Below are 13,717 nucleotides of genomic sequence, written 5' to 3' on the forward strand. Positions count from 1 at the left end.
AGCTGCGGGTGGAGAACCGCAGCGGCATCGCCGAGCGGCGCGGGGATCGGGGTGCCGGCCGGGGGGCGCCGGGGCCGCCGGGCAGCGGCGGGAAACCGGCTCTGCTCCCGGCCCGCAGAGGGCGGTGCGGGGCCGTGCCGCGTTTTGGGGCCGGACCCCGGCGTTTTGACATCCCGGCGCTGGAAAGGGCCGCGTCCCGGCCTGCGGCGGCTGCGGGGGCCCTGCCGGCGGCTCCCGCCCCGGGCCGGGGGACTGGCGGCCGCCTGGGGCGCCCAGCCCTGGCCGCAGGGTCTCCCCAGGGAACGCGGGGCCGGGGCCGCCGGGGGCATTTTTTCGGAGGCGGAGGGACGGCGGCGTGAGTGAATTGAGACAAAGAGCGAGGAGGAGGAAGAAGAGGACACTCGGACTCGGCTACATTCCTGTGCAGAGAAAGGCGGGAGGCGGTGTTAGCCCTTTACGGACAGCTGGGTCCGGCGCTGCTCTCAGCTGCTGCCGGCGTATTTACGGCCGGCTCTCCCGGCCGTGGGAGGAGGAGGACGGAGGAACAACCATGTAAGTTCCCAATTGCCGGGGGTCCTGTGAGAAGATGGGGGATGCCGCAGACGCCAAGGAGATGAGGAAGACTTTCATTGTTCCTGCCATCAAACCCTTTGACCATTATGATTTTTCCCGAGCGAAAATCGCCTGTAATCTGGCCTGGCTGGTGGCCAAAGCCTTTGGGACAGGTAGGTGGCGTCTCCTTCTTCCCTTTCTTTGATGCTGGTTTCTGCTTGGTTGCTTCGCTACTGAGGACGTGCGAACCATTCCCTGAGGAGCTGAGAAGGGGGGGAGTTGTGTGGGAAATGCTTTTTCCCTTATCCTTAAGATCTCTTACCCCTTGTGGATTTTTTTTGGTTTTATTTTGTTTTTTCCTTAATTACACTTAGGCTTTTTGGAGTAGGCCCACTGTTTCCATCAGCAGATAACTGTTGTGTATTGGTGCTCATATTATTTTATTTCAGTGACTCGATCTCTGTAAATTGTGTTTTATTTATTACTCGGGTCATACTTGTACAATGCGAAAAAAACCCAGCAATCCACGTTTGTCTGATGTCTTGAAATTTTTCCTGATAGTGCTTTGGAGCAGAATTGGGGGCTAGCAATGGAAATAGGTGCGTGCTCTTAGTTTTGACATGTGTGACAGTAGCCTGTGGCCATTTGAGTGGTTAAGCAATAAGAAGGTTTTCAGAAAAAAGAGCATTTAATGCCAGTTTTTGGCCTGCACAGTACAGAACGCTCTTCTTGTCTGTAAGTGTAAATGGAATCGATTTGTAATGCCTCCAAAAGGCATCAGTGCTCTGTCGTTGAAAACCTTGAACCTTGAAGAATACCAGACCTATTATTCTGTGCCTGAAATATTATTGGGCCTTGAGGAATACCAGACTTGCAGAGGTCTTCTGAGGGAAGGATTCTGAAAATTTTGTTTGGGTTTTGTTTGTTTGTTTTGGATTTTTGTTTGATTTTTGGTTTTTTTGGTTTGTTTTTTGTTTTGTTTTGGGGGGAGGTGGGGTTGTTTGTGTTTTTTGGCTTTAGTATAGCTGTAGTATTGTAATAATTTTCTGTGGATTAAAAAAATTGATTTTTTTGATAGGTGAGGTAGATATCAACAATCATTACTTTTGCTCTTGTTTTTTGTAGAATAACAGAAAAAGGTTCCTCCTTTTGGAATTTTGCACCTTTTGCATTTAGGGCCAGGGTGCTATTATGTATTTAGGCAGGATTAGCATGTAATTAGCATGTCTTTATGGGACATGCTTCTGGGACCTCATAATATTTATGTGATGCTTCCAAAAAGCCACTTTTAAAGTGCTTGAATCTAGTGAAATTTCAGTGAGTGCATCATTTAAAAATAAAAGATCAAAGTATTGTTTCTATATAAAGATTTGTCAAGAAACTCCACTTGCTTTTCTTTCTGAAATCTGAACAAGTAGTATTTTGATATATGGCCTTATTAGCTATGCAGGTATGAGAGGTAAAATAGTAGAGAAAATTCTTGGAAGTCTTTAATTCAGTATTTTCAGAGATCATTATATTTTTAGGTAGCTTGGTTCTATAGGGTCTACTCATGGGATTCTGGGTGTAAAATGCTTGTGCAATTATATAACCCAGCCTTCTAACCTGAAAACATTCTTTTCTAGTGGAGTTTGACAGATTCTCAACCTAGGTTGAAATGTCTTGGTTTATACTGGTTGAGTTTCTATTGGATGTGTAAAGCCACTTGCAGGGTACTTTTCTGCTACTTTTTTATAGAAAATGTGATCCAAAACAAATTCTTTCTCTCTTCATGACTGGGTTGTTCTGAGGTGCTCGAGTGAAACATGATTAGAGGGAATAATTTCTTCATCTGCTCTCTAAACACTGCAGTCGTCACAGTAGGAAAAGAGGTAAGCACACACATTTGTAGTGTTTCTGGTTCCAGTTCTTCCACTAGGTTAATGTAACTAGAAACTTCAAAGAAGAGTTTGGCTGAAGTAGGGAAAGACAGTATACAGGACTTGCATGTCTGCAGTACAAATGCTTCCTTTATATTTGGAGTGAAACAGAAGAACTGACCTTCACCTTTTCCAAGAAGGAAGGAAGTTTGGGTTTGTTAAATTATTTTTGTTCTTGGGAATACATCACAGCCTCATCTATAACTGTTGTCATATACATTTGTACAGATGAAATACAAAGGATGATTAGTGTGTTAATGGGTGCCACATTTTATTTCAGTTTTTATGCTTAAAGTATTGAAGTTCCCTAAGTTTACAAGAAGGTGAAGGGTTTTTCCCTACCGTCTATGAAATAAAGTAACACAGTTCACTTCCATTAATGAAAACATAGGTTGTTAGTCATGCACCCATTAAAGAAATCAAAATCTTTATGCATCAAAGGGGTACATCTTTCAGGGGATGTTTTTCAGTCTTAAAATTATATTTCAATACAGTCAGACTTGTGGATACAGCTTGACTTGGTCTTGCAAAAAGACATTGAAACAGATGCTGTTCATTAACATTAGTAATGACTTTTGGTGTTTCATTGATACCTGTGTCTGAAAACTGAGAGACAAATTGTCTATTGCTATTGTCCTTGGTAAAACTGTAAGTGTAGAGTTTCACCCATAACATAGGTAGGTCAAAAGAAATTTGCCTATTACTGAGGTGTCAGAGTTAGAATATATTAAGTCATGTTGAAGGCATCTTGTATGAAGAATTGTTTAAGAAATACTAATTGAACAGGGAGTTAATATTTAAGAGTTGAGGGTGTGTAGGATTTTGAGCCTTGGTGTTTTGATGCAAGACAATATATTAGTGTTATTAATGTTATTATTAATATTAGTTTTTTTAGTATATTGGATATGTCAGACTGAATATTTTGTAATAACCAAATTGTTTAAGTGACACAACTTGCAGTAACTGAAAAGGGGAAAATTAACAAGTGTGAAGTGTAATAGGGGGAATGTTTGACCTTACAAGTTAAATCTGCAAATACTTCATTTCAGCCTTGTCTCCCAATGCTGGCAGTTAACCATTTCAGTATAGAAAAAATTCTTCCCAAAGAACTCAATGACCAGTATAGACACTATAGCCTTCAACTTAAAAGTATAATGGGACTTACTTATTAGGAAAAAGTTGAAAAATGTCTTGATGTTGTGGTAGTCTGTGCTCTTTTATTTCTAAAGCAACAGAATTGGGTTTCACTATTTTGGAATGTGAAGTTTTTGCCTCTCAGTCTGCTACAGTAATAGAAAATGTGCCTGAAAAATTTGTTATCCATCCATGCTCCTAAAGACAGGCCGAGCTAAATATACATCATTCCTGGCAGATGTTTGTTTAGCCTGTTTTTCGAAAATCTCTAATTATAGACCTTCCACAGTATGTCTTCTAGTCAGTTTGGACCTTATTTATTTTTAGATGTTTGAACAGAGTCTTGATGTCTTTTGCTGCATTGTTAAGCCATTACTTACCTTCTTCCTGGTGCTTTTGAGAATGTTGGGCACCTTACGTTTTTATAACACCTTTCATATAATAAAAGCAATGTCTGTTGTGTTGTTTAGACAAAACAGACTTTTTTTCTTTTTTGTAGGTCAGACCTTTTTGCTCTCTGTGTTTATTAGGGGTTGGTTTGGGTTTTGTTTGTTTCATGTAATTTTTTCATGTGGTTGGTTTACATGAGCTCTGTACTTAAAACTGAATCTATTGGTCCAGCTAAACCATTATCAGTATAAGGTAAATTTGAAAAAAATACTTCATATTTCCAACCTATAATACTCTTAATTTATTCACTAAAATATGATGTTTGCCATTTCTGCATCAGCCTAGAATTGTTGACTCATGCAGTCTGTGATTCACTGTAGCTCCGTATCTCTCTCTGCAGAACTGCTGCCTACTCAGTTGTTCCCATCTTGTAATTTTACTGTTGTAGGTTCCTGCTTCGCAGCTATACTTACATAACTGCATCCTATTTTCAAACCACTCCTTCCACTTATCAAAATTATCTTGAATTATAATTTTGTTCTCCGAAGTGCTTTCAATCCTTTTGTATCTTGAAATCACTTCTCTACGACCTTGTCTCTTGTGAAGATGTGAGTTCTTGAACCTGGAAGTACATGTTCTTCCCATTTGGTAGGGGACGTCCAAGTACTCTTGGAAAATGTTTTTTCAAACAGCTTTTCATCCAGTTTTTAGTTACAAAGTTAAGAGTATCTCTGTGTATGATTTTCAGAAAATTATGAGAACATTAAATCGAGTTAAGTCTGTTGCCTAGTTTACTATGAATACAACGTATTATTCTGCTACAGTGATACATTTAACTGGGTAGCATGAGTTTGTTTTTGGTTTTTTTTTTGACAGGTTGACAGGAATAAACCCAAAGCTAAACAAAAGCTGCATAAGTCTCTTGCTGCAAAAGAGCAATTGTTCTAAATATTTTTGTGTTTTCTAAAGTCAAAATAAAATAGTCCACATACCTTTCAACATTAAATATATCCTTTATAGGTTGAATATAGGTTGAAGCAATAGATTACAAATTGCATCATCTGCAACTAAATATTACCCAGGAAACTTAAAAATAGCTTTCTCCTGATGATTAATGTTTTCAGAATCCCTACGTGGCTACTTACTGCTCTTTGCCATGTTGCCAGTAGAACCGTGAAGGGAGGAAATGAACACTGTATCTGACAGAAACAAGTTGTAGCTAAATACTCTCATGTGTTGTGCTGGGTGTTTCAGGCCAGAACTCATTTTAATCGTCTTCTAACGGACCTAATTTCTTCACTTGTATTTAGTCTGGCAGTAAAAAAACCTTTTAGAAGGGTTTGGAGAACAAAAACAAATGTTCAAGATTCTAGTGACGTGTTTGGGGTTTTTTTTTAATAGATTCCATCACCTCTCTAAAATAGTTGCTGACAAATTGATACTTCAGTCGGTCCTACTAAAATCACTGGATTAGACAAATCATCTACTGAGATGTTTTACATGGAAGGTGGTTGTATCACTCCTTTCTGTAGAACACATTTGTAATGCAGTTTGACTGTAGATCACTTTTTTTGAAGTAAATGCATAAAATCGTATGAGCTTCTGGATCTGTTAGGTTTGGCAGAGTCCTCTGAAGTTGTAGACTGGGTATACAAATGTAAAGGTAGGTGATCAGTAAGGGAACTGTTGCAGGATTGGCAGTAGACAATGGATCTCATTTGGGATATAGAATCTGTTCTTTCAATGACTCCATGCTTTTGAGCCTGTTTGCCTTTACATCTTTTAACTGCTTGTCTGCAGAATTTAACAGATCTGACAGAGACTCTAGCCAAATACTGATTTCAGGTGATGAGATGAAATATATTTCTTCTCCCTATACCTGTTTTTTCTTTATATTTTTTGACCACCATTGCAGTTACTACTGCAGATATAGTTTAAAATTTTCCCCTTCACCTCAAATTTTTCCCCTTCATGATTTAGGGTAATCTGTTGGGCTGCTTTAGTGATTCTGTTTAAAAGTGGCTCTCATTTAAACTTGAAGATTATTTGTATGCTGTTGATCAGGAATGTGTCACTTTTTCAATAAGATGTTATGTAATTTCCATTCTGCAGTTAGCACAACTGGATGCAATTCCAATCCTGAAATCGGTAACTTTTAATACTTGCTCTGCTAAATGGAGAGCAAAACCAAATTGATTGTTCATTTTGAAAAATGAGGATAGAAGTGAGAAACTCTCAAGAATCCATAAGAAAAATAAAGCTAGTTCTTCCTCCCCCACCTTCCTTTTTATGGTGCACAATTGGACAATACATTATTACTGCATCAGGTGTAATAATAAACATTTCTGCTACAGAGTTGAAATGTAATGTTTGAAATCTATTTGCCAAATGTGAGATTTGTGTAGTTCTAGCTGTTTCCTACATGTTTTCTTTTATTCAGTTAAAAGCAGTCTTAAACTAAGAGAACCTGTAAGCCAGACACCAAAGAAGATGTGCCCATTCACATCTATCTATGGCAGGCAAAAAGTTTTCTTTGGCATAATAAAATCTAGTAATAAGTTCAAGAAATGATTATCTCTAATTTTCTGAAACAGCTTTTTCAGTACTCCATGGGATATTTAAATCATAACTTGTATACATTAAGTTATGATCATCAAGGTGTTAGCTGGGTGAGATAGGATTATAATTATACTATTATCTTTACATTTCCCATAACTTACCTCTCCCAAAAATAAGTTCTGAAGGCATTTATGTTGATGAAAATTGATCCCCTTATTGGCAGGTTTATTCTAAGTCATTCTTTTGTTTATTAAAACCTGAATCAATACACAAGTTTTAGTAAATTAGACACTAAGCTTCTCATTTGAATGAGAAATGCCCACATTCTGTGGGTTTTGTGAAAAGCACTTCCTGTTGTGCTACTGAAGGCAGAATATTGGATTAGATAGACACTTAAGCATGACAATTAATACAACATTTTTAATGTGATTTTCAGTGTTCAAAGAACAACTGAAGTCTGGTTAGACTATGGAAGTAGAGCCTGTGCATGTTTTTTCCTTAAATGTTTTGGGGTTTGTTTGATTGGTTTGTTTGGTTTTGGGGGGTTTTACAGTATATTGTTTGGGGTTTTTTTTCGGGTTTTTTTTGTTTGGTTGGTTGGTTTGGGGGTTTTATTTTCTTTTTTTTTTTGTGTTGTTTGTTTCCTTTTTTTGAATGAGGAATCCCTTTTAAGTGCAGAACAGCTGTTGAAGCAGTGGATAATGGTCTATTTTTGTGGCATCTAGAGGCAGGAGGGTAGGAGCTGTTTATTCATAGTACTTCTGTGATGGTAAATTCAAGAATCTCTTGAGTTTGTCTTAGCAAGGTGGACAAAGTTAAGAATTATTACACTGAAGTTGAGTGTGCCATAAGTTGAGTGTTGGCCTTCCACATTTTTGTCTCTAGACACAAGTACACCTACAGCCTGCTAGCCAAGAACAATGGAAGTGGCAGACTGATTCAACAAATCAAAAAGTAAAAATTATTTTGTAATCTCTACTCTCTCATTTTGTTTTCCACTTCCTGATTAAAAGTCTTGTTTCTTGATGGTGTCTCCAAAATAAAATAGTAAATTGAAGTGTCTCCCTCTTCTATTGAGTCCACTAAAACAATTCACCATAAGTTAAATAATGTAATTCTGTCTTCTCTGACCCGTTTTCAATTCTTGCACTCTTGACTTCTCTGCAAGCTCTGCTGTCTTGTGCCCAGATTGTAAATGTGGCACCAGAATCCTTGTTGGCAAGTGGGAGTCTGAATGAGGTAACTTGATACGGTCACTTCATGGCAGAAGCATACCTTTGCTGACCTGAAGAAAACTGCCAAGTCCATTAAGATTTGGCATATATTCATTTACTGTTTTGCACTAGGAAGTGGTTAAAGGTATTAGAATTGTCATTAAATAATTCCGTATTATATCTCAGTCTTCTACATACAATTTTTTCTTCTTATTGTCTTTGTGCATTGACGTCAGTATCCTGTGGAGTGGAAGTTTTCTAGACTGAGGCTTAATGTGGCCTTGTGGCTCCCAAAAGTGATGGCATCATTTAATTAGAAAGCCCATGGCAAAATAATTTAACTTGTTTATATTGTCCTCAGGAATTAAAAAAACAAAACAAACATGTAGACCTTGTTGACAAAGACTTCTAAGTTTTTGGACATTCTTAAGGCAAATATTCATAAATCTGAAATTGTTTGCTGATATAAACTTGAAAAACTCAACAGTTGTATAAAGGATTGCATTCATCTGTGTGGAAGCATGGAAACTCTACAAAAAAAGCAGTTTGTTTTTAAAGAAAATGTTGTAGACTTTTCACATTACCACAAGCAATTTTTTTCCAAAGGAGGAATTCATACCTATATGAGCAGAGAGGTTTTTTTATAAAGCCACTTTTAACAGTAGATTCAGTAGTGTTATGCATGAATTAATTTTAGACCATTCCTTTCCTTTAAAATGGTCTGTTAAAATGGAAAATTAAGTTGCATTTCTATCTCACAGTGGGGAGTGTTCTGGTTTTGTCTGGAATAGAATGAGTTTTCTTCCTGGTAGCTGGTGCAGTGCTGTGTGTTGGATTCGGTGTGAGAGCACTGTTGATAACACAGTGCTGTTTCAGTTGCTGCTCAGTAATGCTTTCTCTAAGTCAAGGACTTCTCCTTGCCTCGTGCCAGCGAGGAGGTGCAGGAGGAGCTGTGAGGGAGCGTGGCCAGGACAGCTGAGCTGAGCTGGCCACAGGGACATTGCAAACCATGGCTGCTGTGCTCAGCATGAACTGGGGGAGTTGGCCGGGAGGGGCCAATCACTGCTTGGGAATGAGCTCTCTCTCTTTTCCCTTCCATTGTTATTATTGTTATAATATTTTACTGTATTTCAATTACCAAACTGTTTTTATCGCAGCCTGCAGGATCTACCTTTTTCCACCCCTCCTCCCTATCCTTCCATCCCAGCAGGGAGAGTGGGGGTAAAGAGCAAGCAGCTGGGCAACTTAGTTGGGGCTGGGGTTAAACCAAAACAAAGAGCAATAATAATCCTGTATTTGCTTTAAAACTTTGAATAAGCTCTTATATTTTAAAATTTTTTTTCTTCTCCCCAAAGGGCATCTGCAGGACTTTTAATTCCTTGATAATTTTTGAAAAAGTACCTGAAAATATGTTGATTACTTTTTTGAAGTTAGCCTCATGGTTAAATTTGAGTTACAGTTTTGCTAATGTGGTATCATTTCTTTTGTATCCTTTTCTCTGCATCCTGAACTTGCCCATTAGCTTCATTTATTCTCTTCATAGTACAATATTTACAAATTTCAAAATGTCAAAATGATTTCCAAAGCTGTGGTCCTGCTGACAAATCTAGGAAAAAACAGGGTGGTCGTCTAGTTCAGCTTCCTTCTCCACGAAGGGCCAGTGTCAAAGTTAGGAGTCAAAGTTAGGAGAGGTTTCTCAGTGCCTTATCAATAGTTTCAATAGTAACGGTGAATGGCATTCACTGCTGGGTCCCCAGGCAACCTGTGCCTACGCTCTGGTGGTCTCTCTTAAAAAACTTTTTCCTTGCATCAGCCATGACCGGTGCCTTTTATCCAAGTCCATGTTTTCAAAACCTGTTGGTGCAGGAAGAGTGCAGGTAGATCCTCCACCTTCTCTCCAGCACTGCACCCAGTATCCTGGTTTCACCTGCATTTCATGTGTTCAGCTCGCTGCACTCGGTGTTCCCAGTACACCCCTCTGACATAATTACCACTGATTTCAAGGTCAGATGGTACTTCATGGCAATATGTGCAACAAGATACTTCTTTTAAAAGAGGTCATTTACCTCAGAGTTTAATCTTGAAAGATTCCTCTTTGTCAGCTGGACAAAGGAGCAACTGGTAAAATGCACATATCAAGGATTAGTGTTAAGTTTTTTCTCTGCCTAGCAGAGCCTGTTTAACAATCTCTAGTCCTGACAGAATTGTTAATATAGGCTTTTGACCCTGCTGATTGTTCTGGTAATCTGTTGAAAACTGGATGGAGCCTTGAAATTCCCTGCCATAGGACTCCAGAGGCAGTACATGCCAGTTCTAGAAGGATTTCTACTCTGAGGCAGAGTTTTCTCTCTTACCTGTCTGCTGTGGGGGTTTTTGTTTTCTTTTTAAACTCTAAAGTTAGAACACAGCTTGAATCTTCTATCAAGAGCTATTCTGATATCAAACAGTTTAATATGTGTTATGAAGTGCTGTGTTTCTGCCTTTGCAGAGGGAACTCTGACAGGAATTTTTGTAAAGAATTCTGATCTTGTTGCACCAGAGATTCCTTGTTTGTATGCTTTCACATTTTTATACATTCAGAGTATGTCTGTAGCCACAGCTTCTCTTCCTAGCCCTTAATTTCTGTATTCTATTTTTCCAGTAAATTTATTTTTCTAGTTTTATTTTTATGAAGACCAGTAAGTTACTTTTCCAGATTTATTTTTGTGTATACCAGTGAAGTAAAAGAAATGGCATACATGTAATTTTGTCTTTTTCTGTATTTTCAGAAGTGGAACTAAGCTTTATAAATAATTCTATTTGCCTTTGCAAATCATGCTGATGATTTTTTTTAACTTTGAGTTTTTAATTACTAAATCCCAGTGGATGTCATTCTTTCATGATAAATGCATTTATTGCATCTTGTCACTTTAGGATATGCTTCTGCAATACAGAAGATGAGAATTAACAGGCATTGGGCTTGTTATTTACTATCTTGAGATTTCTCTTCTGGCTCAAATTTTCAGACTTGAAAACTGTCACTGTCCTCAGTGAATCTGAACCACAGATTCTGTTTGAATATAGCTCAATACTCCTGCCTCAAGAGGTTGTTGGGTTTTTTTTGATAGAGGAATGAGACTTTTTTAAGTCTTCTAAGAAATTACAAATGGCTTTGTCTGTTCCTCCCTGCTTTCCCCCATCCCTATCGAAATTCTCATCTGCTTCAGAACAGGGGTGTGTGGATTTTGGTTTGGGTTTTTATTTGGTTGGTTGGTTGGTTGGGTTTTTGTTGTGGGTTTTTTTCCTCTTTTTTCAAAAGCAGAATCTGCTGCCTGTGCATTGTGAGAGATTTGAGCTCCTGGTACTGGAGATGCATCATTAGGGACTTCAGAAATAACAAGCTTAGTATTTAAATAGACAATGTGTGGACAAACAGAAAAGAAAGAAGATCAGGTAGAATTGAGAGAGATGAAAACAGTACCCTAGGGAAGCAGGTATCTAGCAGCTCTGAGATCCTCAACTAGAAATACTTCTTTTTGGACTGGATGACTGGATCCTATGGTCCTATAGTAGGTGAAGTTGGCAAGTGGAAGAGTTCTCTTGACACTGGTTGATATTTTTGTTAGCAGTTCTGTTATCATCCTGTAAAGAAGTAGGGCTGTTAGGCATTAAATCTGTGTTTTAAAGGGCAGCGTAGTTGTGCTGATAGTATATTTTGATCTGTATTCTAAAGCAGAGCTGTCAGTTTTCTTGCCAAATTTAGGCAAATTACAAACTATACCTCTTTCCCTTGATACTCTGAATTCGCAAAATAAGCAGCAATATCTTACCCTTTCCTACCATCCTTCTGGCATTTAAAGCATGTGTTAATATTTTTTTTCACTTTTTGCACTCTATAAAGTATATCTTCCCTCACAACTAGAAGGCAGCTGGCACCTTCCAAAGCCCATAATGGAAGTACACGAACTGCAATAGAATATGTATGAGGAAGAAGATAATCTGTCATTATCTTGTGATGGCATGTTCTGTTTTTTCTCTCTTCTCCTGCTCCACCCTTACTGGGCTGTTTACTCCAGACTGATTCAAACATTGCCTGTTTAGCCATTTATCCAGGTGAAGGCAAAGGGAGTAGCAACTTAGAGTTGCATCACTGCTTTCCTATGCACTTGTTTTTTCTTCTAGCAATTAAATAGGCTTTTTGCATTTGGGCTCAGGAAAAGAATCACATGCTCTTTATCCCATAAATGTTGTTGGCTTAACTAATTTTCCAACAATAGACAATGAAATTCTTCCAGGAGGCAAATGAAGCATCTTGCAGTGTGAATGCCTGAAAATCTAAAACTTATTTTCCACTTGACTCATAATTTAATTTAATTTGATTTAGTATCATATTTAATTAATTTATAACTATTACTTTTGTGGTAGACAATTATAAATATAGTCTGCTGGTATTGTGTTATGTACAGTATTTGAAAAAATTGTTGGATTGTCTTGGAATGCTGATTTTGGAGTTAAAATCTCATCATAGAGTTAACAAAATCTTGTGTAGCTTTCTCTGGGTGCTAAGCCAGCTGACTGAAAAAGGAGGAAAACCACAATTTTAAGGGAAATCAGTAACACAACAAGGCCAAGTTTTTGTCAGAAAGGTGATAATATTTTTTCTTCTTTCTCCATTCTTCTAATTTTAGTTATTAAAAAGCCCATTTATTTATGCTTACCTGCTGGAGTTTCATCGTTCTGTGATGCATGACCTTTGAAATAAACAGTATAATAATCAAAATTCTCCTGCATATATGGAAACTAAAAGGCTGCTTTTTGTCTTGAATTTTTCTGTGCTGAAACATAATGTTTCAGTTCCATTTTGTTATTGTAATAGAGTCCGGGGTTTGTATGTCTGACCTATATAACATTATGCCAAAGGAAAAGAGAATATTTGGGCATGTGTTTGGAGAAGCCAAGAAATTTTAGTGTAATGATGCTGTAAACCACAGATAGGTTTTCTGTTATGGCCTTCGCAGTGTGAGACACTTTGAATTTTTCTCAAATTTCTATTTATAGTTCAAATATTACCTTTGTATGAAATCTTTCCCAGTATTTTGTAACATAATTTCTGGTACTGACTTTGGCCTCCCCTTGGTTAAGCTTTCTTTAACATAAATTTGAGTTCACATATAGTTTTAAAAAGTCCCCTAATACTTCAACTGTTCTTTCTGATATTGACTTGTGCTCTCTTTGTGTTTTGTAGAAAATGTTCCAGAAGAACTTCGAGAACCATTTTACACAGACCAGTATGACCAGGAGCACATTAAACCACCTGTTGTTAACTTGCTGCTGTCTGCTGAGCTCTACTGTCGTGCTGGGAGCCTTATTCTCAAGAGTGATGCTGCAAAACCACTTCTAGGTCATGATGCTGTTATACAAGCCCTGGCACAAAAAGGCCTTTATGTCACTGACCAAGAAAAGTTGGTGACTGAACGAGATCTTCACAAAAAACCAATTCAGATGGTGAGTGTTCAAAGCTTGTGTGTTACATCTCTTCTCTCCATCTGTGTACTCCTAATACCTACAGATCTGTCTTTTAATATGCATCATTAGGTTGAAGTATTTTTTCAGGAGTTCAGTGGGATTCATTACTGAGAAATTTATAATTGTTTTGGCTTGGGATTTTCTTTTTCATGTAATCAGCTGTCAGTGCAGGTGTATGTCTTCTGTATTAATGCTAGAATACACCCATCTTCCAACTTGGAAAAATTTGAAAACATTATTCTTGGGCAGAAGTCTTTGGTTAACATCTTGGAAAAAAAAGTTTTGATGACAGGCAATTCAAACTAATAACATTGAATAGTCACCTATTGCACATTAAGTCAATGTAAAACACACAACAATGGCATTTTTTTTCGTGGAGACTTCTAATAATACATCTTTGCTTTATACAACAGCTAATTAAAACATTAGGTCCACTGATGTATG

General features: G+C 38.0%; 1 protein-coding gene across 4 annotated transcripts in view; it reads left to right on the forward strand.

The window, feature by feature from the left end:
* The first annotated feature begins 22 nt into the window (after positions 1-22).
* The window catches only part of CAMSAP2 (calmodulin regulated spectrin associated protein family member 2), an 82,022-nt gene continuing 68,327 nt past the window's right edge, over positions 23-13,717 (forward strand). For all 4 annotated transcript variants that reach the window (XM_058842306.1, XM_058842307.1, XM_058842308.1 and 1 more), the window contains exons 1-2: positions 23-725; positions 12,993-13,252. In XM_058842306.1, coding sequence (XP_058698289.1) covers positions 587-725; positions 12,993-13,252 — 399 coding nt within the window. In that variant the 5' untranslated portion in view covers positions 23-586. The remainder of the gene's footprint in view (positions 726-12,992; positions 13,253-13,717) is intronic.

This window comes from Poecile atricapillus, chromosome 7 (genome assembly GCF_030490865.1).
Source record: "Poecile atricapillus isolate bPoeAtr1 chromosome 7, bPoeAtr1.hap1, whole genome shotgun sequence".
Lineage (NCBI taxonomy): Eukaryota > Metazoa > Chordata > Aves > Passeriformes > Paridae > Poecile > Poecile atricapillus.